Here is a 27,637-nt window from a genome sequence, read left to right on the forward strand (position 1 = left end):
CTTCCTGCAGATTTACTGAATTAAAGTATTTCATGCTACATTTTAGAGCACCCAGCATCTCAAACGACTGATTCAGAAATAAGTATTAGCAAGAGATCCCTCTCAGCAGCCACACCCAGAATACTAAAACCATCACTGCCAGCTATGGGAAATGTGGTTTACCTCAAGTTGGGCAATGGGCATGCCTGTAAAAAGAAGAATCTGCTTCCAGCCGGCAGGGCCAGGAACACAAAACGCCTTCCTGATCCGGAGAATTACAGGGCCAAATTTTCCATTTTTAGTTAATGGTGGTTAACGATTCCTGCATGAATTATTTAGATGCCTTTCAAGTCACCTCAGAGTCCCTGCTGAAAGATGCTCTGAGAAGCCCCCCCCCCCACTAAGGAATATGGAGTCAACCCCCTGAAGGGGTTCTGCAATCTCTGGCTGCCCCAGAAAATGACAATCCAGTGGTTGCCAGCAGCCACACAGAGCACCCAACCCTGGGACGCATCACTTTCTTCCACCAAGCCTTAAGGGTCCCACAGGCCCTTTGCTTTCACAATACCTGCCCATCACCAGGGCTGTCACCATCCCCACGAGTGACAACTTAGCCGGCTGTGGGACGGGTAGAGGAGAGTCTCTGGCCCCATCCATCCCTGTCCATGGGATCCTTCCACCTTCCCTCCACCAGGATTGGCTGTGTAAGGTTTTGGGACGTCTACCCATTACCACAGGATCATCTGGCGCTGATATTTGCAGGAAACAGATGCACATTTTTATTGCATTTTCCCTGACCTCATTGCTTCCAATTTGCCCACTTATTTGTTTAACCAGCAACGTAAGAGCAGAAGTGGCCTTTGCAAGGAGGGCTCTTCTCCCTGCCTCCAGCAAAGGCCACATGAGCCGCCCGCCTCCCACTGTCCCGCTCTGAGGGCCCTTTGTTGAAGCCGCCCTTCCATGGCCTGGGGAGAAGGCCAGCCAAGGACGAGGGAGCAGCCCAGCGGAAGCCTTTCCAGGAGGCCTTGGAATAGGAAAGGAGCCCCCAGTTCTCCCATCAACTGCAATCCAGGAGCAAGACTGGCCTGCCTGGTAGGAGGACTGCAGCAAGGCACCACTTGAGCCTCAATGGCCTCCCTTTGTATAATACATGGAGACAGGAGGATCCACAGACTTGCTTGCATCCCAAGGTGATGGATTAGCACAATGCAGGAGGTGCGAGGATATATTTGCAGAATGGGAGGCATGGAATAAAACGTCTTCCCAAACTCCAAGGCAGCTGCGGCCTTTTTGAGCATAAAACCCCCCACATACTTCGTTAACACTTTCCGTATTACAAAAGGAAGGAAAATCAAGAGGCAGCTGCATGGGGCTCCAGAAGCTCACAGGGGAGGCACAGAAGCTCGAAAGAGGAGGAAGACCTACATGGAACAAGCTGTGCTTCATCCCCGCCCCCACACGCACACCCACACAATGCTCAGCTCACAGGCTGCTGCTTCCTGAGCCGGCTTCTTTCTTCCCACCATCAGCCGGAAAGCCATCCCGGCGTTTCCTGGGCCCCCAAGGGCAGGCGGGGAGGGGCAGGGCTGCTGCTAGAGAAAGGACCACTCAGGAAGGAAGGAAGGAGCTGAGTTTACGTGGCAGGCACTTGGGTTCTCAACTGGTTTAAAAGGTACTTGGCTACCTCCTCCTTCACCTCGGAACACCCAGCGCAAGTAAGGATGCCGTCAGTGACTGGCTGGGAAAAACACGGAGGAGCACCGTGGGTGCCAAAGGTCTAATTTTAAAGAAGGGTTTAGACATTTCCTAAAAGCCGCCTGGAGGCTTTGCCAGCACAACGTCTCAGAGCTGAGGGTGGTTGTTTTTTTTTTTAAATGTAAGACATGCCTGAATAGATGGCAATCTACCGCACTGCAAAACAAGGCTGAGCATGGATTCCTCTGGAACCTGTTCTGGGTTTTAAGAGCTGTGCCTCTGAAGCCATCCGGGCGGTCATCACCGGGGGTCTCCCACTGGCGCCCCCTTCCCTGCTCACTTGGGCTGAGCAGACAGGATTTTAAGGCCTATTGTGGGTCTTTGAAGGCGCTTTGCCCTGCTGAGATGCCTGACTTGGAGACAGAGAGCAGCCCCCTCCCCTCCTCACTTCCCTCTGACCAGGAGTGGGCAACGACAACAAGTGTACCACCTGTGGACTTCAACTCCCAAAATTCCTGAGCCAGTAAAGGAGAAATTCTTATGCAACATTCTCCAAATATTGTCGGTCTTGAATGAGGAGCCCCTTTTACAAAAGTTGTATGAAGTCTATCGGTGTGCTGCAATAATATCACACCCAGGTGGGGCAGGAGGCTGGGCTGAGGCCGCTGCGGTATCCAGGGGCCCTACTGCATATACACACACACAGTCTGTGCTTTTCACTTGCTGATCTGCTTTTCCTCAAGAGTGACTTGACAGAATTGGCACTTTGCAGCCCAGAGATAAAACAGAGCCAAGCTTCTCCCTTAGCAAAAAGATTTCCTGCCTCCGAACCTGGTAAATTTTGGCTGTGCAACTTTAGCATTCCTCATGTTTAGTTATCCTTCACGAAGAGTCTGGTGGTGTCAGGTAAACCTGTAAAATTGTATTATATTTCATATGAAGTTCATCTTTTGTTTTTTTTAAAAAAAAATTTTTAAAATAATTTTTTATTTCCATTTTTCAACATCATATTTATGTACAAACTATTATCCATCATTAATCATTAATTTTTATTTATTACTGATTCAGGCCTGCCCGACTGCCACTTCCTTACTACACAACCTCCCTCTCTACCCTCTACTACTTTCCCATCCTTCATCTCCTTCACTTTACAACTTCCTCTCCTCCTTCTCCACTCCTCCCTTCTTCCACCCTATCTAACCCTCTTATTCCCCTCCTCCTTCTCTACACTTTCCTACCTACTTTCTTCCCTCCTTCTACTCTACTACTTTTCTTCCTGAAATGGCAGTCGAGCATCCCCAATATCATTTTAATTTTTTTAATTTCATATCTTCAAAAATTACTGTACATTAATAATCAATCCATGTATCACTTGTTGATTCATTTTCTCCCCCTTCCCCCCCCCCAGACTTCCCAGAGCAAATACCGGGTATTATGACCAACAATCACAAGCTAAAGTATACAAAATATACATAACCTCCCACCTTAAAAAATTTAAAACTATAGATCCCCTCACAATAAAAATAAAAAGATAGGAAAGAATAATAAAAAAAAGAAAAGAAAAGAAACAATACCAACTTCACATATTACTTCTTACAGTCCATTTTTAAAATTAATCCATCTTCTCAAATTCAATTTTTTTTCCGCCCACTTGTATATTCCTTCAAATTTCATAAGTCCATTTCTTAAATTACAATCCAGCTTCTCAAATTCAAATTTTCATCACTTATATATTTCTTCAATTGTCATAAGATTTAATATTCAGTCTTCCAATACTACTCCATCAATCAAATATCAAGCAAATAATCATTTAGACTACATCCACAATATAACAGTAAACAGTTAAAAAATAAAAAATAAAATAAAAAAAATATATAAAAAAAATAAAAAAAAATAAAATAAAAATAAAAAATAATAGCAAATGAAGTTCATCTTTTGCACTTCAGCTAGAAGCCCCTCTGAACAGATGGAAAAGGCAGAAAATCCAGAAACTGAGCCTCTTCTCTGCCTCTGGCAAGGATCCGAAGGAAAAGAAGAAAGGGCCGCTATTCCCCATCGAACCCTTGGCCAAAACAGGCCCAACCTGTTTGCTGGGTACAGGGGACAGTTGCCTCTGGGTGCTCCGTGTGTGGCCAGGCCCTGGGCATGCGGTATGCTCCACAAACAAGCCTTCTTCCCACACACTTCCCTCCAAGGCAGCACATTCCTTGTGCAATCCAGAGATTGCTGGAAGAGTTTGAGAAACCAGAATAACCATCATACTCCAGAGCAGAAAATACAGTAATCCTGTCTTGACCTCCTTGACTCTACTCTGGGGCTCCCCTGTGCTTGTTTTAAGGTTATACTGCAGCCCCTTTGATCACAGTCTTTCAAAATGGTGAGCCTTAATACCAAATTAGTACATTGTTTCAAAATGTAATTAACTCTTTTTCAGACCCTTGCTCCTGAACAAGCTACATATTCATTAACACCAAAACTAAATTAGGAGTAACGCACAACTGTAACCAGCCTGTCAACTCCACACCTTAGCACATGCTTGCACAATATCACACCAGTCATGAACATGTTACCAGAAAAGAAAACCTGGCAGCCCCAAGGGGAGAACCAGCCCCAATAGCCACCCTCTCCAATGAGCATCTACAAGAAGGGTGGGCAATCTCCAGGGCCACCAAGCCCCCTGCCTCTCCTTCCCGACGTCCTTGGCAGGGCAGCCAATGCCAGCAGGCTTCCAGGCAACCCCAAGTAGGTGGCTGAGTTTCCCTTTGGCCCACGCAACCCAAGCCCTAATGAGACCCACTGATCTGATTCATTCCTTCATCTGTTTATATGATGACTGCCCTTCTCACACAATGCAACCTAAAACCAAAACCGTCAAGCATGACCCCCCAAAAGCACCACCCGCCCAGCACCCCAAGGCCAGTCTCGTTCACCCCAACGTCCTCTAAAGGCAGCTCATTAGCCATCCAGGCTCAGGGCCCCAGGGACAAGGTGCCCTACGGAGGCCAGCAGGGTTAGGAGGTGTTGCAACCTCTAACGCTGGGGTGTGCCTGTGCAGTTTAGGTCCAGAGGAAAGGTAAGCAGAGTATTAGGAGAAAGTCATGCTTGCATCACAAATGCTGCCATGTTGCGTAGTAGCAGCTGACAATATGCTGGGCTAGCAAACCACAAATACACCACACCAAGTACCTTGCAAGCAATCTCAGTTACGACTTCCTCATGCTACTGACGAAATCGGGGCAGGGTGGCGGGGAGGGGGGGAAGAGCGCTAGCAAGACATGATCTTCTCAACCGTGGCCCCCGCCCTGGCTGGGCAGTGCCCTTTCCAAAGAAACTGACTTGGCATCCACTTGGCATCCCTTTAGGCACCAAGAGAGTTTTTTTTTTATTCCTATGGTTTTTCAAAAGATTTGTGAACGTTCAGGCTTCCTTTTAAAAATCGTTCTTCTTTCCTGGCCTCACTAAGTATAGTTAGTTAGCATAGTTTTATTGTAATGGGTGTGTGTTTTGTTTGTGTGTGTGTGTGTGTGCATGTGGGCATGCCACCGCGACAGAATTAAGATCTTCAAATATAGGCAGTAAGTGCAGTGGGACTTGCAGACTGATTCTTTTGAACATCAGCACAGAAAACCACCCCCAGCAATGTCAGGAACCTGCCAAGCTCTGCTCTGCTCTGCTCTGCTCTTTCTGCAGGATGCTTGCTGGAGAAGGAGGACATTTCTAGCTGGATTATCTCTGGATCCAAAGGTTTATTGATTCCTTCTGGAGGCCCAGCCAGAATAAGATCTGGCATTTTGGGGAAGGCAGTCCAGCCCAAGGTTGCCCCTGAAAGCTGGGGCGGAGGGGGGGGGGCTGGGCCAGCCTCCTTAGAAATCTCATTTATTTCCTCTGCCAGTCCTGGAGCAAGAGATAAGCCTCCCTTTCAGCACTGCAGTGCAGAGAGATAAGAGTCACGGCCGCTCACCATTATTTATTCAAACCACTGCCAGCCAAGCAAGGCTGGGCCTCTGCAGGAGAAAAAGGGCTGCGGCCAGCCCCCCCCCTCCCCACCCCCCACAGCACAGCCCCGGTGGACCCACAAAGCTGTGCTGCCTTTTCTTCCTCTGGCTACTTCCTCAAGGAATTCCACGGAAAAGCTTCAAAACATGGCCGGGGTGGGGGGTGGGGGCAGCAGCAACTGACTCAGCCCCCTTTGTGGCCCCTTCCTCAGCCCAGAAATGGCCAGCACCTCACACACACACACCCCAATTTGGAGGCAGGAGGGAATCACGGTCCTCTTTCAGGCACAACCTTCCCATCTCTCACACCAGACTGGGAAGAAGCCTGCTGGACCTTACACAGGCAGGACCCTTCCCTGCCGCTCATTAAAGCAGCCCCTCCATTCTCAGCCTTTTGTGCAAAGCCTGGGAAGAGGGAAGGTTGCTTTAAGAAACGCATTAAATTTAGGGTGATTTTTCAAGCAGATGCTCAAAGCTCATGCAAAAACCTGAACAACACCAGAGGATTTGTGGTGCTTGTGGAAAGTCTAACTCTTCTGTGAATCTTTTGCAATCTATGCAGATTTACCCATTAATAGTCCGGCCACATCCCTGGCCATGGGCTTTAGCCCAGGAAGCGCAGGGGATGCCGAGAGCGAAAGGTGCCTTTCAAAGCACAGCAAAGCACGGCTCTGATGCTGCCCGAGGAGAGGAACAAATTCTGCCCTCCCTGCCATCTCTGGATAACACCCAGATATTCCTCCTGACAGGAAAAGCCTCCGGCCCCGTTCTTGCTTGTTTCTGCACTTGGATAGAAAAGCCAGCCTACACCTTTAGAGCCCCCCATGATTTAGGAAAGGGAGCTGGGAATTCCTGAACATCCCAGGCGGTCCCCTTTCCCTCCCAGCCCTGCTGCTCTGGAGAGAATTCCTAGGTTTCTCCTTCGTCCCACCAAGTGCCAGAGACTTGGGCAAGATCAAGGGAGCAAAAACAAGGCAAGCTTCAGGAAGGAGTTTTTAATGCTAATCCAGAATCAATACTGCATCCGGACACTGCAAGAGGAACTGCCAGCTCCCAGTTAACAGCAGAGCCTCAGAGAGCTCGGAAAGGCTTCCCCGCATCTGGGCTTAAGCTGCTGCTGCTGCTGCTGGGTCTGGCTGGCTGCCAATGGACTGGATTTCCAACACTTGGAGGTTTCCATCCACAACCCCTTCCCTTCTCAACCCCCCCCCCAATCTCCCACACCTTCCATCCAGAAGGTTGCAAAGCATCTTGGGAAGGATCCAGCCCTGAAACAAGGCAGCTTAATCAGAATACTGCACTTCCCGAGAATTTACTTCCAGGGGATGCCAAATCAGGGAGGAACTTGTTCAGAAGTGAATATCCCATTCCTGGATCAAGGAGCTTTGAATATCCCTAATTTGGATTCACCAGGATACCTGAAGGATGCCCCCCCCCAAAAAAAAAGCTAATTTATATTTCATATGGCCACCTGTATCACCTACGAGACTCTGGATGGTTAATAACAAAGACCAAAAAATGAAGTAAAGTCTCAACAGATCATTCATTCAAAACGTGGATAGCAAAAGTATTTTATTTATTTTATTTTATTTATTGTTTATATTTATATACCGCCCTATCTCCCAAAGGACTCAGGGCGGTTTACAGGCATTTAAAAGCAATAAATACAATTCTAAAAACAATTAAAAAACTTATTCAAAAGCCTAATAATTAAAAATATAAAAATTAAAACCCAAGATAAAACCCACAAACTAAAATCTAACTCAGTCCTGCGCAGTTAAATAGGTATGTTTTAAGCTCGCGGCGGAAGGTCCGAAGGTCCGGAAGCTGACGAAGTCCTGGGGGCAGTTCATTCCAGAGGGTGGGAGCCCCCACAGAGAAGGCCCTTCCCCTGGGCGTCGCCAGACGACATTGCCTCGCTGACGGCACCCTGAGGAGTCCCTCTCTGTGAGAGCGCACGGGTCGGTGAGAGGTATTCGGTAGCAGTAGGCGGTCCCGTAGATAACCCGGCCCTATGCCATGGGGCGCTTTAAAGGTGGTCACCAAAACCTTGGAGCGCACCCGGGAGGCCACAGGGAGCTAGTGCAGTCTGCGCAGGGTGGGTGTTATCACGGGAGCCACGAGGGCTCCCTCTATCACCCGCAGCCGCATTCTGGACTAACTGCAGCCTCCGGATGCCCTTCAAGGAGCCCCCATGTAGAGAGCATTGCAGTAATCCAGGCGAGACGTCACGAGTGCGTGGGTGACTGTGCACAGGGCATCCCGGTCCAGAAAGGCGCAACTGGCGCACCAGGCGAACCTGGTAAACGCTCTCCTGGAGGCGGCCGTCAAATGATCTTCCAAAGACAGCCGTTCATCCAGGAGGGCGCCTAAGTTGCGCACCCTCCATCGGGGCCAATGACTCGCCACCGATGGTCAGCCGCGGATTTAGCTGACTGTGCGGGATGCCGGCATCCACAGCCACTCTGTCTTGGAGGATTGAGCTTGAGCCTGTTTCTCCCCATCCAGACCCGTACAGCCTCCAGACACCGGGACAGCACTTGATAGCTTCGTTGGGGTGGTCCGGCGTGGAAAGGTACAGCTGGGTGTCATCCGCATACAGCTGATACCTCACGCGAAACCACTGATGATCTCACCCAGCGGCTTCATGTAGATGTTAAACAGAAGGCGAGAGGATCGACCCTGCGGCACCCCACAAGTGAGGCGCCTCGGGGTGACCTCTGCCCCTGTCAACACCGACTGCGACCGGTCGGAGAGATAGGAGGAGAACCACCGATAAGCGGTGCCTCCACTCCCAATCCCTCCAGCCGGCGCAGCAGGATACCATGGTCGATGGTATCGAAAGCCGCTGAGAGGTCTAATAGGACCAGGGCAGAGGAACAACCCCTATCCCTGGCCCTCCAGAGATCATCCACCAACGCGACCAAAGCCGTCTCTGTGCTGTAGCCGGCCGGAAACCGGACTGGAGCAGGTCTAGATAGACGGTTTCATCCAGGTGCAGAAACTGATATGCCACCATACTCTCTACAACCTTCGCCGCGAGCGGGTTGGAGACCGACGATAATTACCTAAAACAGCGGGTCCAGGAAGGCTTCTTAAGGAGGGTCTCACCACCGCCTCTTTCAAGGCGGCCGGAAAGACGCCTCCACCAAAAAGCGATCGTAATCGCCTGGAGCCAGCCTCGTGTCACCTCCTGAGTGGCCAGCACCAGCCAGGAGGGGCACGGGTCCAGTAAACACGTGGTGGCATTCAGTCTACCCAACAACCTGTCCATGTCCTCGGGAGCCACAGGGTCAAACTCATCCCAGACAATGTCACCAAGACCACCCTCGGACGCCTCACCTGAGTCACCGCAATCTTGGTCCAACCCGTCCCGAAGCTGAACGATTTTATCGTATAGATAACCGTTAAACTCCTCAGCACGTCCCTGCAGCGGGTCATCCCGCTCCCCCTGGTGAAGAAGGGAACGAGTCACCCGGAACAGGGCGGCTGGGCAGTTATCTGCCGACGCAATGAGGGAGGAGGCGTAGCAACGCCTCGCTTCCCTCAATGCCACTAGGTAAGTCCTTGTATAGGACTTCACTAGTGTCCGATCAGCCTCTGAACGGCTAGACCTCCAGGCACTCTCTAGGCGTAGCAGCTGAGATGCTCACAAAACTCTCCAAGAAGCCTCGAGTCGGGCTGAGTCGCACTACTGGGGCTCCAGATTGGATGGCAAAGCCGTTTTATTGGCTGGGTCCAAAAGGCCAAGCAGGGTCATGGCAAGGCTGATCTTGGGAGAGCCGACGTTGCAGGGGCTGCCACAGAAAAGTCCCTCTTGCTGGGTCCTGCCAGATGGCCCTCTCTGGCGGTGGATCCAGAGCAGGCTGTTCCTATCAGGTCTAATGGGACAGGCAGGCGCCACCGGGGAAAGACCGTCACCAGGCCCCCCGGACATGAAGGGCTTAAAGGATACCACCAGCACCTTGAATTGCACTTGGAGGCGCACCAATGGACAAGGCAGTTCATTCTGCACTGCCTCTCTGCATTTTGTACCAGCTGCAGCTTCCAAATGTTCTTCAAGGGCAGCCCCACCCAGCTGCCTTGCAGTAACCCAATGCTGTGCCATTAGGGCAAGGGTGGGACCTTTTTCCTCCTGTGCTCCGAGCTTGAAATGCTCTTCCCTGGTGAGCAGCCCCACCGCACCCTCTTTAACCAGCCTTCCACCATGCTATGAAAGCCACGGTTCTCAGCAGCCTCCCGTCATCCCAGGGAGGCAGCCGGAAAAGCAAGAACATGATAGCAGATTTCACAAAATGGAAGCTGAAGATCGGCTGCAGCCTCAGAGGAAAAACAAACACAGGGAATCCCACAGAACCCTGTTGCTCCAGAGCTTGTGAGTGAAACCCATGGAGGCATCTGGGATCTCTGGTTTTTAGCCCCCAGGGGTTGAGCCGGGAGGACCGTCTGCTCCTTCTGCTGGAAAAGTTAAGGCCTAACCATCCCTCTGCACCGTGAGCCTTCCAAGAGGGAGGCAGAAGAGGAGTCCTGGTCAAAAGCTTGCTTCCTCAGGGATCTTAGAAGATCATGGCCAGGTATCCCTGAAACCACTGGAAAGGCTGTCAGGAAGTTGTAGGAGGCACAGCTCTCGTAATGCCAAAGTCATCCTTGGTCCAGAAGCAGATGCTTCAAGGTCATCTCACCATGCCTGGTGCTGTTGGGTTTCCAAGCCACAGACCTCCTAGAGCTTCCTATCCCCTGAATGAGCTGGCTGACGCTTGCCTGAATGGGCAAGGATTTGCCTGGATGGCAACTTTCTACTGCCCTAAAAGTTAGAAAGATGGTCAAATCCTCTATAGATCTTGTTAAGAACTCCCAGAATTCCTCAGCCATTCCACCAGTCTTAAAGTTGCCAAGTTTGGAGAGCCCTGGTAGAGACAGTGCTCCATGGGGGGAGGGATCTCCTTCTGGCAAAACACTCCAGGCCAACATCGTGGCAGTGGCTCTGCCTCCAGGGCAAAGGAAGAACCTGGTTTGGCCTTCCTTCAAGAGTTCAGTATGGCATATGGCTTTTGGGACTGGTATGGCTGCCTTTACGTTGGCAGAACTCAGAAAATGGAGGAAGAACACTGCTCAGTTCTGGCCTTGGAGGGCAGCTGGCTGATGAGGTGACCAGCTGCTACCAAGGACTGTGGTGGGAAGACGTTGAGACAGCAGCCTCACTGCTATGGGGATGAGGGGACCCTCACTTCCTCCTGGACATGGGGACATGCTGCCAGACTGCCCCAAAATTAGAGAGAAGGAAAGAGAGAAAAAGGAAGTTGCTAGGAGAGAGGTTGGAAATAGTCACACCAATTGCGGGATTTAGTTGTGGGTTCCTGGTTGGAGAGGGAGAAGAGGCCATGGGTGGCTTCCTTGGAGGAAGGGAGACACTTCTTCACCCAAGATGGCAAGGAGGGAGTTGACCAAGCTCTGGGAACTGGGGCAAAACGGAGAGGCTCTTCCCCCACAGTGAAGAAGGGCATTGGCTGAATCAAGCCCCACCAAGCTCTCTCTCTGTCCCTCCCTCCCTCCCTCTCAGGTGTTTCTCACACTGAACCTTTGCATGGAAGATGGAGCTGCGCTTGTGTCTCTGTGAGGAAGAGACAACCCAAGGTCCACTGCAAATGCTCAGGCACATTCGACCAAATGCTGCTTTTCCCTGAGAAAAAGCTCTGCTTTGTCCTAAATGGTGTGTGCTGCGTTTCAAACAACCTTTGGGTCCCAGAAATTGCCAAAGGAACACAAATTTTAGGCCCTGGAGATGCAGATGGTGCCTCTTCCTCCTTTCGGCCACACCTGGCCTTCTTTCTATGAAACAGCATTCCGTCCCCCAGCCCCATCAAAACGGACTCCTCCAGCAGGCCTCGGGGTCAGGGTGTGGAACTGCGGATCCCTCCAGTACTGGAACGGTTTGTGATTGAAGTAATTGGCTTTTTTAAAAAAATCGTTACTGTATGTGGACGGTTTTAACCTAATTCACAAAAGTCAGGGACATTATGTTGCTTTAAGTCCAGCCAACCGAGCAGTCTATTAGCCAGTAAATATAACCATCCAAACTCACCAGGTGGGTCTTGTCCTTTGTTCACTTAACAAACTGAGCTCTGCAATGTCACCAAGACTCAGTAGGGATTTTTATGATTCTTCCTCCTAAAGAACCCAACCGTCCCATCAATGAAAGCCTTCTTCAGCTGACCAGAGGCTCTGAGCCCTGAGAGAAGAGCAACGAGCCCAACCGACCTGGAGTTTCACTGGCTGTTTGGTGTAAGCCCTGGTGGCCCACCTACAGAATGGGGGCAAATAAGCCCAGGCTCTGATGTGAACATCTTACTGTCATTCAGTGCAGCATCACGGAGGAGGAAAAGGAAGTTGGAAGACATGTAACAAACCAAGTTTGGAGCCTCCTCTCTGACCATGATGGGAAAGAGTCTTCCCTCACCTCAGCACTGTCTCCTGCCTACTTGGGAGGCTGCTGAGTTGGCTGTTCTTGCAGTTGGGGCCAATTGTCAAGGTACTACAAAGAAACATAAGTGAAGTGCGACCGCCAACTGGGTCTTCCAACTGGAACTACCCCAGAACATGACAACAAAGAAATAAACGAAGAATGCTTCCTCACCTTCACATAACTGATAAACTCATAATGCTCAGCTCTGGGTCCATTCCTAGATGCTTCCTCCAGTACAGTGGCTCTCCTTCCGTGAGAAAAGATATGGAAGGACCGAGGACAACAGTTCAAGAAAGTGAACTGGGGCCAAAGTTTGCAAGGACGCTGCCACGGAGACCAACCAAGTGACAAGTTGACAGGGTCCAGGGCCCTTCATTAAAAGTCAGCAACCCTCTGTCCACCTCCAACGGGCCAAGCGTGCAACCTCTCCTTTGGGCCGGGCCTGTTCTGACGTCGGCTTCCAGAGACAGTAAAAAGCACACAATTAGTCCCACAGACCCATCTTTTTATTTCAAGGGCTGTGAATTATGTTCATTCACAGCCTGTAGCAAATAAGTTTGCAAAGAGTCCTACTGAAGTCTGCCATAGTCCTTCGGGATAAGGCTGATAAGCACCCACCTTTATCCCCCTTGACACGCTGCCAAAGACCTAATTGGCAATTAGCTAAAGTTAGTCAAAACGGAGCTTCAGGATTCAAACCAACCAGAACAAACAAAGTTGCTTCCTGCAAAGGCTCACATGCTTCTTTATATCTTATGGGAGGGACCAATCATCTCCAAGCCCTACTCCCAAGTCGTCCCTTTTGTCTTAACTGCCCTTGTCTTCTGGTAGCTCTGCGCATGGGCGCACTGGGAACAGGCTCCCCCTGTTCCTTTGCCTCGCTGATGTCCAATTCTGGAGGCTCCGGAGGCAGCACATAACTCCCAGATGGCCCTGGCCCCCTCTCTGCCTCCAACACAGAGCCCTCATCTGAGCCTTCCCCAGACTCCAGGACTGGCCCATGTTCCTCCCCAACCTCCTCACTGTCCGACTCTGCTGCCAGTTCCGCAGGCTGCCGGTGGACCACAAGAGGGCCCCTGCAGCAAATCAATTGGAAATGCTGCCTGTTAGTCAAGATACAGGGGAGTCAAATGGCTGCCTGTGGGCCAGATGCACAGGCCATGCCCACAGCTCCACAAAGACAAAAACATCACGTGATGTCACATGACGTGATCGAGTTTGACACATGACATGATCGAGCAAGAACAACGCAAACCAGGGCTACCACAACACTATGACAACACCAGCCGCTAATCTGGGTTGGCCAACCAAACACACATCCCCATTCCCCAGACTCCCAGTTCTCTCACCAAGGAATCAACAGAAAGCCTGAGACAAGTTTCAAACGATGAGGAAATGGCCCAGGGAGGCCTGCTGTCCTTAGTGCTGTAGACTGAACGTATTATAGCTTATGCTGTTATGTGGCAATTCAGCCTGTGCACCAAGTGGGAAACAGGAGCCCCTAAAGAGCTCAGCGGGGCAGCCCAAGGAATGTGGGATAAACAGCATCACCACCAAATAGGTTTGTTACTGGCTGACAACTGGTACTCAACAGGTAGTCCTTAATGAAACCACCTCTACATGGCGGGAAGCAAGCGGTGGGTATCCCAAGGTCCATCTTAAGCCCAGGACTCTTCAATATCTTCATAAATGATTTAGATGAGGGAACAGAAGGGGAACTCATCAAATTTTCAGAGGAGAACAAGCTGGCAGGAATAGCCAACATCCCAGAAAATAGGCTCAAAATCCAGATGGATCTCAACAGACTGGAACACTGGGCCCTATCTAACAAACTAAAATTTAATGGTGGGAAAAGTAAGGTTCTACGTTTAGGCAAGAAAAACCAAATGCCCAGATACAGAACAGGGGGTACCTGGTTCAATAACTGCAAGAGGGATCTTGGAGTCCCAGTGGACAGTCACTTAAACATGAGCCACCAGTGTGTTGCAGCTGCCAAAAAAGCCAAACTCAGTCCTGGGCTGCATTAACAGAGGGATAGAATCAAGATCATATGAAGTGTTAATACCACTTTATATGGCCTTGGAAAGAACACACTTGGAATACTGCATCCGGTTTTGATCGCCACAATATAAAAAAAGACATTGAGACTCTGGAAAGAGTGCAAAGAGCAATGAAGGTGAATAGGGGCTGGGGGCTAAAACATAGGAAGAATGATGGCAGGAACTGGGTCTGTCTAGTCTAGTGAAAAGAAAGAAGTGGGGCAACAGGACAGCATTCTTCCAAAATTTGAGCGGCTGCCACAAAGAAGAGGGGGCCAACTTAATTTTGCAGAGCATCAAAAGGCAAGAAACAATGGATGGAAACTAATCAAGGAGAGAAGCAATCTGGAATTAAGGAATTAAGGAGAAACTCTAGAAGTTGTCAATATCCCATCACTGGAGGTTTTAAAGAAGAGATTGGGCAGCTATTTGTCTGAAATGTTATAGGGTTTCCTTCCTGAGTAGGGGTTGGACTAGAAGACCTCCAAGATCCCTTCTGTTATTATAACTCTGTTATTATGAATGTGTGGAGGCCAAAAAAAGCTTTCGTGAATGCTTTCCTGTCTCAGCAGCCATCTACAGGCGGGGGAGGAAGCTTCCTATCAAGAGCATTTTGTTCAGCAACGAAACCCTTTTACAGTTGGAAGTCAAACGTGTATCCATCGATTTAAACAAGAGCAACAGAGCTGAAATGCGGCTGCATCCTAGCAGGCTTCCAATTAAATATCTGGCTTGTGGCACACAGTGTGCTCTGGATACAGAACAGGCCTCATTCTCGGCAAAAACGCCCAGCCCCCGGTGGTTTACAGGCCCACCCATGCGGACACGGAGGTCAAAGGAAAAATAGGTTGGACGCCCACCTCTCTCTTCAGCCAGGCTACACCTTTCCCAGGGGAGGAAGCTGAGGGGCAAAGCCGGCATCTGGGGGTGGATCTGGCTTTGGCAGGCTGGCTTTCGCCACTGCCCCCAGGGCCCTTCTCTCCAGCCTAAAGGTTTGCCATTGCCACCTAAGCCACAGCTCTGGGTGCCACGGCTGAAAACCTGCTTCACTGAAGGACGATGTGCTCAATGTCTCTGGTGTCACCTTAAGGGCAAAGGAAGGCTGAACTCCCAAAGGCAGAGCAGGCAGCTTAGCTATGCTGCAACTGGTTTACAAAGACACCCATGTGCGAGAAAGGAATGCAAAATGAGAGAGGTTGGCTTGGCTGGAAATGGCTGGGGGCGGGTGGGGGGGGGGAGTCTGCATTTCACCAGGAAGTGAAAACTGGTTTGGTCTCTTGAGAAACAGTCAGGAAAGTAGAGGAACCAGAGCCCAACCGCCTTCTCCCTTCAGCTCTGCCTTAGTCTGTCTGGCCAGTACTCAAAAGATTCACAATGGTGCCCAGAACATCAATGGTGCTATTCATGCTTCACCTTCACTTCTGGCTCTCAAAGGCCAGATCTCCCCTTGGGAAGGACTGAAAGCAACACGGAGTGGAGCAGAGAGGGAGGCTTTGCATCAGGCCAAGGAGGCACCACTGAAAGGCATCACAAATATAATTGCAATGCCTCAGATGGGTGATTTGTCTTGTTTTTAGTATTTCAAATGACTACATCCACCCTCCCTCCTGCCTTCAAGTCAGTGTTGACTCCAGCACTGTTTGGCAAGACTTCAGAACTAGTTTGCCTCCCTCCTAGGCCGAGAGGGAGGGATTGGCCCAAACTGGCTTTATGTCCAAGACAGGACTAGAATTCACAATCTCCTGGCGCCTTAACCACTAAGACAACTTCAACTTACAGGAGACCCCAGACTGCCAGTGAGAAAGCAAAAGATTCCTGCTTCTTCTCTGCCCCCAGCCTGCTTTAGCATCACCCACTCCCCACCTTCAGAAGGAGCCGGGGCTCACAGCCCTCGATTGTTCCTCTCCAGCCTAAGCCCCCTGAAGCATGGGCTTTGGTGCTCTGGGGACAAAACATATCCCATCTTCTCATTCGGCTGAATCCAGAGCTGGCAAGGCTGCTGTTCTTTCTTCTTATTCCCCTTCTGTTCCTCTTCTTGTTCCTCATAAAAGCATTCGTCTAGGGGGTTAAGGTACCAGCTGAGTTCAGGAGACGGTGAGTTCCAATCCTGCCTGGGGCATGAAAGCACCTGGGTAGCTGTGGGCCAATCACCAGGAGGCTGTGACTTCTAGCCCTGCCTTAGGCACAAAAGCAGGCTGGGTGTTTTGGGGCCAACTGGTCTCTCTCAGCCAGCCCCACCTCACAGGGATGTTGTTGTGGGGAAAACAGGAGGAGGAGGGAAATACCTTTGCTGCCTTGAGTTATTTATAAAAATAATAAAGGCAGGATATAAATAAACAAAATAACAATAATTCAATCAATGGCAAAAAGGTATCAAGGAAACAAGTCTCAGCACTCCAGACTGACCCAAGATCAGTTACCTCATGAGCGAGGCCGATGAATCCACCGAGACGGATAATGACGATCAGAGCCTGCCAAAGTCTTGGGGTCACCCCCACAATGAGCAATAAGGAGAGATGCCTCAAAAGAGGCTGCTGGTGACACCTCCCAGCCCTTTGATCAGCCAACCCAGCCGAAAAACTTCCACCTGCTGCCAGGTGTTGCGAAAGAGGGAGAGCCTGACTCACTGGAAAAGGATTGCAGGGACTGAATCACTGCAGCCTGTTTTTCAATGTGATCGTTGACATTCCCTCAAAAGATTACAGGTAGCCTTCAACTTACAACCATTTGTTTAGTGACTGTTCGGAGTTACAACGGCACAGGGAAAAAGTGACTGATGACCCTTTTTTCACCCTCACGATCACTGCAGCATCACCCTGGTCACCTGAGCAAAATCTGGAAGCTGAGGAACTGACTCATATTTATGACAGTCGCAGAGTCCTGGGATCACATGATCCCCTTTTGCAACCTTCTGACAAGCAAAGTCAGTGGGGAAGCCAGATCCACTTAACAACCGTGTTACTCACTTAACAACTGAAAGTCATAAAAAGGAGCAAAACTCACTTAACTAATGTCTTGCTTAGGAACAGAAATGTTGGGCTCCATCGTATCCTCTGAATACAACAAAATTATGCCACCAGACTTGAAATCCTGGGTTTAGAAAATTTAGAACTACGCCGCCTTCGACATGACCTGAGTTTAACTTATAGAATCATCTATTACAATGTCCTTCCTGTCAAAGATTACTTCAGCTTCAATTGCAACAATACAGGAGCACACAATAGATTTAAGCTTAATGTGAACCGCTCCAATCTTGATTGCAGAAAATATGACTTCAGTAACAGAGTTGTTAATGCTTGGAATACACTACCTGACTCTGTGGTCTCTTCCCAAAATCCCCAAAGCTTTAACCAAAGACTGTCTACTATTGACCTCACCCCATTTCTAAGAGGTGTGTAAGGGGCATGCATAAGAGCACGTGCCTACTGTTCCTGTCCTATTGTTTCCTTTCGTTATATCCAATTAATATAGTTATTATACACTCATACTTATATATACGCTCATATATTATATAGTTACTTTAATGCTTATGCTTATATATACTGTGTGACAAAATAAATAAATAAAATAAAAATAAATAAATTGTGATCGTAAGTTGAGGATAACCTGCTCACAAAAGATTAATTATAAACAGTCCCTTGGTCACTTGAAGATGCGTGGACTTCAACTCCCAGAATTCCTCAGCCAGGAAAGTTGAAGTCCACACACATCTGGAAGTAGCAAAGGTTGAAAAGCACAGATCTAAAGTGGCATCCAAAATAATTCTTGCCTTGCTGGGCATTGATCAAGGTAACTTGATTTTGGTAACTATCTTTAAAGTGCTCCATGGCATAGGGCTGGGTTATTTACGGGACCGTCTACTGCCACCGATTGCCTCCTACCGACCCGTACGCTCTCACAGAGAGGGACTCCTTAGGGTGCCGTCCGCCAGGCAGTGCCGACTGGCGACACCCAGGGGAAGGGCCTTCTCTGTGGGGGCCCCCACCCTCTGGAATGAACTTCCCCCAGGACTCCGCCAACTTCCGGACCTTCGAACCTTCCGCCGCGAGCTTACGACACATTTATCTGTGCAGGACTGGACTAGAATTTTAATTTTAAATTTAGTTTTTAATGGAGTTTTTATTATTTTAATTATAATTTTAAATCTGGCCTAATTCAATAAGTTTTTTAAATAGTGTTTTTATCTTGTATTTATTCTTGTGTTTTTATCAGGCTGTAAACCGCCCTGAGTCCTTTATTAGGCTATCCGTGGGAGATAGGGCGGTATAAAAATTTGAATAAATAAATAAATTAAATAAATAAATAAGGTAAATCAGCACAAAGGCCTGACCTGTGAGGACAAGTCCCCTTCCCTAGAAACTGCTGACCCCCTGCCAAAATGGGGGTCTCAGCAGGATGGAAAGCGAGGTCAGGGCACATGGAAGCCACATTTTAAAACCACCTCCACAGCCACACCTGCTTCCTCCCTAGCCTAGGAAGTCCTTACAATGTCAACAACAGGACTGCAGGTAAATTTCTTTCATCATATATTCATGCAGGCTGATGTCCTGCTCCTTCTGAGCAAATGGCCCAGTTGCAACTTGTTTTCTTCCTGTTTGCAGAGCAGGCAAAGTTAAGCATCTGTCTACAAGGCAAGACACACACAAAATAACTCATATGTTGCATCTGTCTTTACACGAAAGGAAAAAACAATCCAACCTATCAAAAACAGCACCACAAAAAACAGATTAGAAACACAAATTAAAATAGGGGAAAAAATGGTAAGTGAACACCTGTCTACCCTAGACGAGTTCAAATCACCAGGACCGGATGGATTCTGAAGGAACTGGCAGACGTGACCTCAGAACCACTGAACTATATCTTTCAAAGATCCTGGAGCACAGGGGAACTGCCAGAGGATTGGAAAAGAGTTGATGTAGTTCCCATCTTCAAAAAAGGAAGAAAAAAAAAACAGATCCAAGAAACTACTGACCTATCAGCCTGACCTCAATAACAGGGAAGATTCTGGAAAAGATAATCAAGCAATGAATCACCAAACACCTAGAAGCAAACAAAGTAATAACCAAAAGCCAACATGGGTTTGTCAAAAACAGATCATGCCAGACTAATCTTATTGCATTCTTTGACAAAGTGACAAAATTAGTGGACCAGAGGAATGCTGTCAATATAATTTACTTGGATTTCAGTAAAGCATTTGATAAAGTAGATCATAACCTACTACTAGATAAAGTAGAAAAATGTGGGTTAGACAGCACCACCACCAGATGGATTCGTAACTGGCTGACCAACCGCACTCAACGTGTAGTCCTCAACGGAACTACATCCACAGGGAGGGAAGTATGCAGTGGAGTACCCCAACTGTTTTAGGCCCAGTACTCTTCAACATCTTCATCAATGACTTGGACAAGGGGATAGATGGGGAACTCATCAAATTTGCAGATGACACCAAGCTGGCAGGAATAGCCAACGCTCCAGAAGATAGGCTCAAGATACAGAAAGATCTTGACAGACTTGAACATTGGGCGCTATCTAACAAAATGAAATTCAACAGGGAAAAAAGTAAGGTTCTACATTTAGGCAAAAAAACAACAACAAAATGCACAAGTACAGTATATGTGGTACCTTCTCAATAGTAGTAACTGTGAGAAGGATCTTGGAGTCCTAGTGGACAACCATTTAGATATGAGCCAGCAGTGTGCAGCAGCTGCCAAAAAAGCCAACACAGTTCTGGGCTGCATAAACAGAGAGATAGAATCAAGATCACATGAAGTGTTAGTGCCACTTTATAATGCCTTGGTAAGGCCACACTTGGAATATTGCATCCAGTTTTGGTCGCCACGATGTAAAAAAGATGTTGAGACTCTAGAAAGAGTGCAGAGAAGAGCAACAAAGATGATTAGGGGACTGGAGGCTAAAACATATGAAGAACGGTTGCAGGAACTGGGTATGTCTAGTTTAATAAAAAGAAGGACTAGGGGAGACATGATAGCAATGTTCCAATATCTCAGGGGTTGCCACAAAGAAGAGGGAGTCGGGCTGTTCTCCAAAGCACCTGAGGGTAGAACAAGAAGCAATGGGTGGAAACTGATCAAGGAAAGAAGCAACTTAGAACTAAGGAGAAATTTCCTGACAGTTAGAACAATCAATAAGTGGAACAACTTGCCTGCAGAAGTTGTGAATGCTCCAACACTGGAAATTTTTAAGAAAATGTTGGATAACCATTTGTCTGAAATGGTGTAGGGTTTCCTGCCTCGGCAGGGGGTTGGACTAGAAGACCTCCAAGGTCCCTTCCAACTCTGTTTTTATTATTATTGTTACCTGAGGCCCCAGGACTGGGTGGAACATGGAGGCCTCCACCTTTGTGGAGCGTAAGAGAGGAAACAGAGGCTCCCCCTCCATAGAGATGCTTAGAGAGACATGTTGCTCAGCCCCACTCCTGTGATTTCACTGGGATACACCTCCCGCCCCCCATAATTCTCATCAGGGACCAAGGAAGCTGTTGGCAGGGGAGAGACAGCCCTGTAAGTAGCTGGAAGACCTACAGGTAGGGTTTCAGTGGCACAACCAGCGGTTCAGATTCTACCTCAACCCCTGTTGGTCACCAACGCAGCGATGGTAGCCTAAGCGTCCAGGCAGCAGCCAGGCCACTGCAGGGTAGATGCATAAATAAAATACGGAGCCAAGCAAGCCTGTGCTTGCCCAAAATGGTTTCTGGTCTTATTCATTCAACTGGAGCACTTTTGATCTGCCATCTGTTTTGAACGATGTCCAAATTGGCAGACCTTTCAAGTCTAGATGGAAACCGACTGCAGCTCCACGGAACAGAGACAAAGCCACGGTCCCACTCGCCCCCAAATGGAAGGGGAGGGGAGGGGGCTCCTGTCACTTGAGATCTATCAGACTCCAAGTGACTCCGAGATGGCCCACCTGAACATTCCCTGCAGGGGATGAATCTGCAGGGGCGGCACCTGACCTCTGTTGGCAGAACATCTGGAAAGCACCACCTGCACAAAGGCTGCAGTCCATTTCATGGGCTCCTCCTTGGACAGAAAAGACCTTTTCTCCTGCAATAAGGAATGACCTCCAAGACCTCTGCAGATGACCGAGTGTTTTTCCGTGAGTTACTCCGGGTCAGCTCTTCCTTGCAAGGGCAGCAGGGGCCTGGCATGTCCGGAGCTCCTCTCTCTCTGCCCTCCACACAGGGTCCCCAGCCACCTGAAGGCATCCCTAGGGGGGATGGCCAGCCCGCAGCCTGGACCTGCCCCCCCTTGTGCCCACAGAACTAAGGAACAGCTCGCATCCACAGGTCTCCAAACAAAAAAGAGGCAGATCGCCCCGGTGGATGGGGGGGAGGGACTTCTCAGGGTAGAGGGGAGGGAACTTCTCAGGGTGGAGGGGGGGGGGACTTCTCAGGGTAGCTGACAAAGGAGCTGTTGCCAAGCCAAACAAAGCTAGCAATGCAGACCCACCTAATGGAGCAAAGAGAGGGAGGGAGGGAGAGAAGATAGATAGATAGACAGACAGACAGACAGATTGACTGACAGATAGATAGATATGGATGGACAGAGAGATAGAGAGATACAGATGATAGGGTAGGGAGAGAGAGAGAGACAGAAGATAGATAAATAAGAGGGAGAGAGGGAGGGAGGGAGGGAGGGGGAGAGACTGATTGATTTGCTGGGGTGGAGGGAGAAAATGAGCCACCTCCCAAAGCACCTCTGGTTTCACACAGACAAAAGCACCCATGGGCTACTGGGGACCTCATCCAACACAGAAGGTCCCAACCTCAGTGGGCACTTTGGGGTTTCCAAAGGTGGCTCTTTCTTAACTATCAACTCTGAAAGATGGGCGAGGATCAGGCTGCGGCAGAGACTAAGGGGGGACTTATTTCTCCTTATGGTTTGCCCCCGCCCTCCATGCTTTCCATCCAGAAGCTCCACTTTCAGGAGCCAACCTGGTTCTGAAGAGCTGAGAGATGCAAATATTCCCCTTGCTATGGTCTCCCCCCCACAGCCAAGGCCTGAAAGCCAGGATCTAATGGCTGCTATTAGATGTGCAGAACCTGCTGGGCTGAAGACCCTTGCCAGGCACTCAATACTGGCAGAAAAACAGCGACAAGTTATGCCATTATAATCAATAATTCCCAGGGCGACCACAATAACACTCCTTCTGCTTTATTAATCCCTTCCTGGAGTCCTGCCTCTTGCCACCCCCCCCCCACCCCCACCCCCCAGCCCCACCCCCACTCTCGGGGCAGCAGGGCTGGGGACCACCATCTGCTCGGCCTCCCAGCAGCTGGTAGAGACAGAAGTGATGCTCAGAAGTGGGACCCCATCCAGGACCCTCCCTGCCCCTGGGACCCATTGCAGCTTCCTGTTCCCTCCTCCAGGCCTGCCCTTCAACCACTGACCACCGAATTTCCCCACACGGGCCTGCAGCTGGGCTCTGTCCAGCCTGGCCACTTTGCTTCCACATACAATGGGCTCTGCCTGTTTCTTCCTAGCCATTTTGATGGGTTACTAGCAGACAGGAGACCTACCCCCAGCCTATTTTGTTCCTTAAGGGGAAGAAAGGGCTGCAGGCCACAGGGATGGGTCAGCCGCCTCTGCATGGCCAATGTTCCGAGAGAAGTCCCGCCAGGGCCTCTGCCGCAGGTGGCAGGGAAGCGCTAGGGCCCGCCTTGTCTCAGGGGTGGTGAGACAGACCCCCATATACACACACACACACACTCCCAGATGGGATCCACTCTCCAGTCAAGTGGCCAACTGATGCCGATCTGGCAGCTGAGCTCCAGGCGCTGTTGCTAGAAAGGAGCCCCCTCAAAAGTCTCAACCTAACCACTCGGCACAGTGATTGGGGAGCAGGGAAAAAGGATCAACTGACCCCTCCTCTGAAACACAGGATTTCTTTCAGGGGCAGAGCAAATGCCGGAATCAGCCCAGGTTCTTGGAGATTCTCCGCTGCGTTTGAAGCAAAGGGGGGGGGGGGCTCTGTCCTTTCTGGCTGAACCATGGGAGCCCCCAGGGCAGGCAGGCAACTCCAAGCCTCCTAGGATCCCACCCCTTAGTGGGAGACTCTGGCCTTGACCCCTTTGGCCTCTGCTCCCCAGGAAGCCCACCAGGAACCCTGGCTGCTGTTTGGGGAGGGGCCTTGGAGAGAGACCCTGAACCTGGTGGGATCTGGCAGGCCTGGCACAGCCTCAGGGAAGGAGGGGGAGCTGAAGGAGCTGGGATGGAAGCAGGCTCCCTCCCCCTCCCCAAGACCCTCCCCTCCTCCACACCAGGGCTAGGAGACTGGGGAAGTCTCAGGGGGAGGGGGGAAGAACCCCCAAGACTTTGGGGATGCCACAGAATGCCTGATCTGCGCAGGTGTGTTGCGGGGGGAGTGAGAGTTGTCAGAGTTGCATTGAAACCGACGAGATCCACCCCCGGGGCTCACCTGCGTCGCCATGGAAACAGCCGTCGGCGGCAGGCCCTCCCCTCCCAAGACCCTCCCCTCCTCCACACCAGGGCTAGGAGACTGGGGAAGTCTCAGGGGGAGGGGGGAAGAACCCCAAAGACTTGGGGGATGCCACAGAATGCCTGATCTGCGCAGGTGTGTTGCGGGCGGGGGGGGGGGAGTGAGAGTTGTCAGAGTTGCATTGAAACCGACGAGATCCACCCCCGGGGCTCACCTGCGTCGCCATGGAAACAGCCGTCGGCGGCGGCCCTCCCGGCGGGCGGCTCTCCGTCGCAGGGCCAGGGCGGCGCGCTCTTCCTGGGCGCCGCGCCGGCGGGCTCGGGGCCGGCGGCCTGCGGGTGGTGCCGGTGGCGCTTGGGGGCCTGTGGGGTCGGGGGGCTGCCGCTGCTGTCGAAGGACTGCTGCGAGTGCTGCGAGGGCGAGCGGCTCTTCTCGCGGGAGAGGCGGCAGGCGGTGGGGCTGGGCGACACGTGGCTCGACTGGCCCGACGAGAAGTCCTCCTCGCTGGACGTCAGGTTCTCGTTGGAGCTGCAGTCCGGCGTGTAGCCGCCGCCGCCGCCGCTGCCCGGGTCCTCGAAGCCGCGCGGCGAGTAGGAGCCGCGCGGCCAGGTGAGCGGCTGCTCAGCCACCCCCGCCGGGCCGCCCGCGAAGAGGCTCTGGTAGGGCTGGAAGGCGGCGGGCGAGGCGACCGTCCAGGCGGGCCGCCCGGCGCCGTCCAGCAGCAGGTTGTCCTTCAGGAAGCGCGCGTTGAGCTCCGCGTCCTCGTACTCGGCCCCGTCGTCGTAGGCTGCGTCGGCCGAGCGGCCCCGCGGGGGCCCCGGCAGCTTCTTGCGGGCCTCCAGCTGCATGGCCTGGCTGCCCAGCGCGCTCAGGCGCTCCGAGACGTCGCGGTCGTTGACGCGCACCAGGCCGCGCTCCCGGTGGTACTCCAGGTTCACGTAGAAGGGCTTCTCGGCCGCCTCCCGGCCGTCCGGCGGCCGCGAGGGCGGCGGCGACGAGGGCGCCTTCCGCCCGCGCTCCAGCCCGGAACGCAGCAGCCCCGCGCCGCCGCCGCCCCCCGGCCCGCGCTCCCTGCCGCCCGCCTCCAAGGCGGCCCCGTCTCGCTCGACCGAGGCGGCGGCGGGGAAGCGGCGGCGACTGCCGCTGGGGGGCGGGCGCGCCCTGCCCGGGGAGCCCGCCGCGGCACCCTCCTCCCGGGGCTTCTCGTCCGAGGCGGCGGCGGCGGCGGGCTTAGCGCGCTCCTCCTGGCCGGGCTGCGCGGCGTCCGCCTCGGAGCTGCCGTCGCTGTGCGCGGAGAGCTTGCGTAGGGCGGGCGGGCGCGGGCGGGCGGGCCTGTCGTCGTCGGCCTCGGGGCCGCGCTGGAAGCCCCAACGCTGCCGGTCGTAGCTCTTGCGCTCCTTGGCCAGCAGCGTCTGCAGGTAGATCATGCGGAAGCGCTCCTTGTTCACCTCCAGCTCCAGGCGGCGGATCGACGCCTTGCAGCGCTCCAGCTCCGCCTCGATGTCGCCCACCGAGCGCAGCGCCATCGCGGGCGGCTCCGCGTCGTTGAACTGGGCGCGCCACGCCTCGGCGAAGCCCACCGGGTCTACCATGGCAACGGGCCGGCCGCCGCCGCGGGCCAAGCGGGGATCAGGGCGGCGCGCAGGGCCGGCAGCGCCCGGCGCTCATCTCCGGAGGGCGGCGGCTGCGGGAGGCGGGCTGCTCCGCGGCGGCGGCTCTCCCGACCCGCCTCCAGCTCTCTGGGCCGGCCCGCCGCCCATGGCCGGGCCTCGCGCCCCTCCGAGCCGCGGCGGCGGAAGGCAGGCAGGCAAGAACAAAGAGGCAGCGGGCGAGGCGAGGGGGACGCGGCGGCCGGGCGGGCGGGTGCGAGGCGGGGGGCTGCGGCTCCTCCCCGCGCGTCTGTCTGCCTGCGCGCCGCCCCCGATCCCGCGGGGTCCGGCCGCGCTTAGCCGGGGCGGGGCGGGACGCAGTGAACCGGCCCCAGGTGACGCGGCGGCCCGGCTCGGCTTGCCATCGCGGCTGGCCCGGCCCGCCTCCCTCTGGGGAGCGGCCGGGCGGGCGGGGCGAGGGCGGGGCGGCCCCTTAAAGGGGCTGCAGCGGGTTGCGCGGGACAGCGGCGGCGGCGGCGGGGAGAGGAGTGGTCGCCTCCTCTGCGCACGGGCAGAGCGCCGGGCTCCGGGGTCGTCTTCCCCGAGGCGGCAGCCGGGGGTCTCCCATGCCAGTTCCGCCCCGCCGCTCTCTGTCCCCGAAGCCCGGGGTTTCTGCGGGGCGGTCGCGCTGGGCTGGGTGTGGGCGGGCTGCCCTGCGACCTCTCCTCAAAAGGCCGGAGGAAGAAGCCCTGCCTCGAACTGGGCCCGGCCGACGCCCACGGGAAGGCCCGGCGACAAGCGCGTCCTGCGAGGGGAGGCAGCTGTGCTTGCGGGAGCCCTGCCCTGCCCTGCCCTGCCCTGCTGGACGGCCTCCCAGGGCCAGGCGAGGCTCCCGGCGCGGGCTTCTTCCTCCCGAGACCCGGCGCAAAAAGAAGCGGCCCCCTTGCGGCTTCGGGACCCCCGCTCTGCAGGCTCGCTTCGGGTCCCGGGAGAAGAGGGCAGCCCCCGATGGGCCTGGAGCTAAGCAGCCATGAAAGGCCAGAGAATCGAAGCTTCTGAAAAGCCAAGAGGCCATTCAGCGCCAGCAGAACTAGGATTACCGGCACCGCCCCCCCCCAGGGCATCGCCAACCCCGAAGTCTCCCCTTGCCTCCCTTGGTGGTCAGGGAGGAGATGAGAGGCTCTGTGGCTCCCAGAGGCTGAATCTGGACAAGCTCATGGATCCCCAATCATTGCAGAAATTTGGAGCATCGTTTTCCATTTGAGGAGAGGCTGAACCTGGAGATCCATGGAAAAGAAAACCCAAAGACTGGCAAATGTTGGTACTGTGGGTCTTATGGAGGGCGAAGAAGAAGCACATCAGTGCTTGTCTCTTGAAAACTGGGCATCTCAACCTGAGGAGTGTCAAGAAAACATGAGCAGCAGAAAAGCCCTTGGAACCTTTCTGGTTTTCAGATGCCTTTTTGCCTCCATCCACTCAATTGGTCTATACCTTCCTATTTTATTTTATTTATTATATTTGCTTGCCACCCATCTTCCTGGAAATCTGGACCCAGACCGCTTTCCAGGGCTTGCCATTTTCTGCCACAGAACCTCCCTGTGTGAAAATTGCTGTATCTTTTAATGCTGGTGGTCTGTAACAGAATAACAGAGTCAGAAGGGATCTTGAAGGCCTTCTAGACCAACCCCCTGCTCAAACAGGAGACCCTATCATTTCAGACAAATGGCTATCTAGCCTTAAAACTTACAGTGTTGGAGCATTCACAACTTCTGGACACAACTTGTTCCTCTTATTAATTGTTCTGTCAGGAAATTTTTTAGTTCTAGGTTGCTTCTCTTCTTGATTAGTTTCCACCCATTGTTTCTTGTCCTGTCTTCTGGTGCTTTGGAGAATAGCTTGACTCCCTCTTCTTTGTGGCAGCCCCTCAGATACTGGAACACTTGCTATCAAGTCACCCCAGTCCCCCTTTTCACTAGACTAGACATAGCCAGTTCCAGCAACAGTTCTTCATATGTTCTAGCCTCCAGTCCCCTAATCATCTTGGTTGCTCTTCTCTGCACTCTTTCTAGAGTCTCAACGTCTTTTTTTATAGTGTGGAGACCAAAATATTCCAATATCCCAAGTATGGTCTTATAAGGTGGTACTAACACTTCCCATGATCTTGAGTCTATCCCTAAAATTTCACTTTCTCTCACATCCCTGCCTTAAGAGAATCCCAGGCAGATTTTTCTTTTAATTGCTCCTTCTCTGGATTCATCTATTTTATCTTGTACAGCTGCTCTGTGGGCTTCTCTCCCTCTTCGTGTTCTCTTTGGAGGTGGGCAATATGATGCTGAGAAAAGGAGTCAGCAATTCTATTTTTCCAGACTGAGAAGTCTGCTGGGGGAGAAAGAGCAGCATGGAGAATTAATGCCAGGA

General features: G+C 52.1%; 2 protein-coding genes across 3 annotated transcripts in view; one reads left to right on the plus strand and one right to left on the minus strand.

Annotated features, from left to right (window-relative positions):
- Positions 1-25,222, minus strand: part of BCR (BCR activator of RhoGEF and GTPase) — a 74,227-nt gene extending 49,005 nt beyond the window's left edge. The window contains exon 1 of one of the 2 annotated variants that reach the window (XM_058158251.1): positions 23,845-25,222. In XM_058158251.1, the coding sequence (XP_058014234.1) occupies positions 23,845-25,222 (1,378 nt within the window). Of the gene's footprint in view, positions 1-23,609; positions 23,635-23,844 lie in introns of those variants that run through there. The other variant, XM_058158252.1, reaches the window with a different exon arrangement.
- The window catches only part of GUCD1 (guanylyl cyclase domain containing 1), a 319,725-nt gene that overhangs the window by 233,726 nt on the left and 58,362 nt on the right, over positions 1-27,637 (plus strand). The gene's annotated exons all lie outside the window — the stretch shown is intronic.

Source organism: Ahaetulla prasina, chromosome 15, assembly GCF_028640845.1.
Source record: "Ahaetulla prasina isolate Xishuangbanna chromosome 15, ASM2864084v1, whole genome shotgun sequence".
Classification (NCBI taxonomy): domain Eukaryota; kingdom Metazoa; phylum Chordata; class Lepidosauria; order Squamata; family Colubridae; genus Ahaetulla; species Ahaetulla prasina.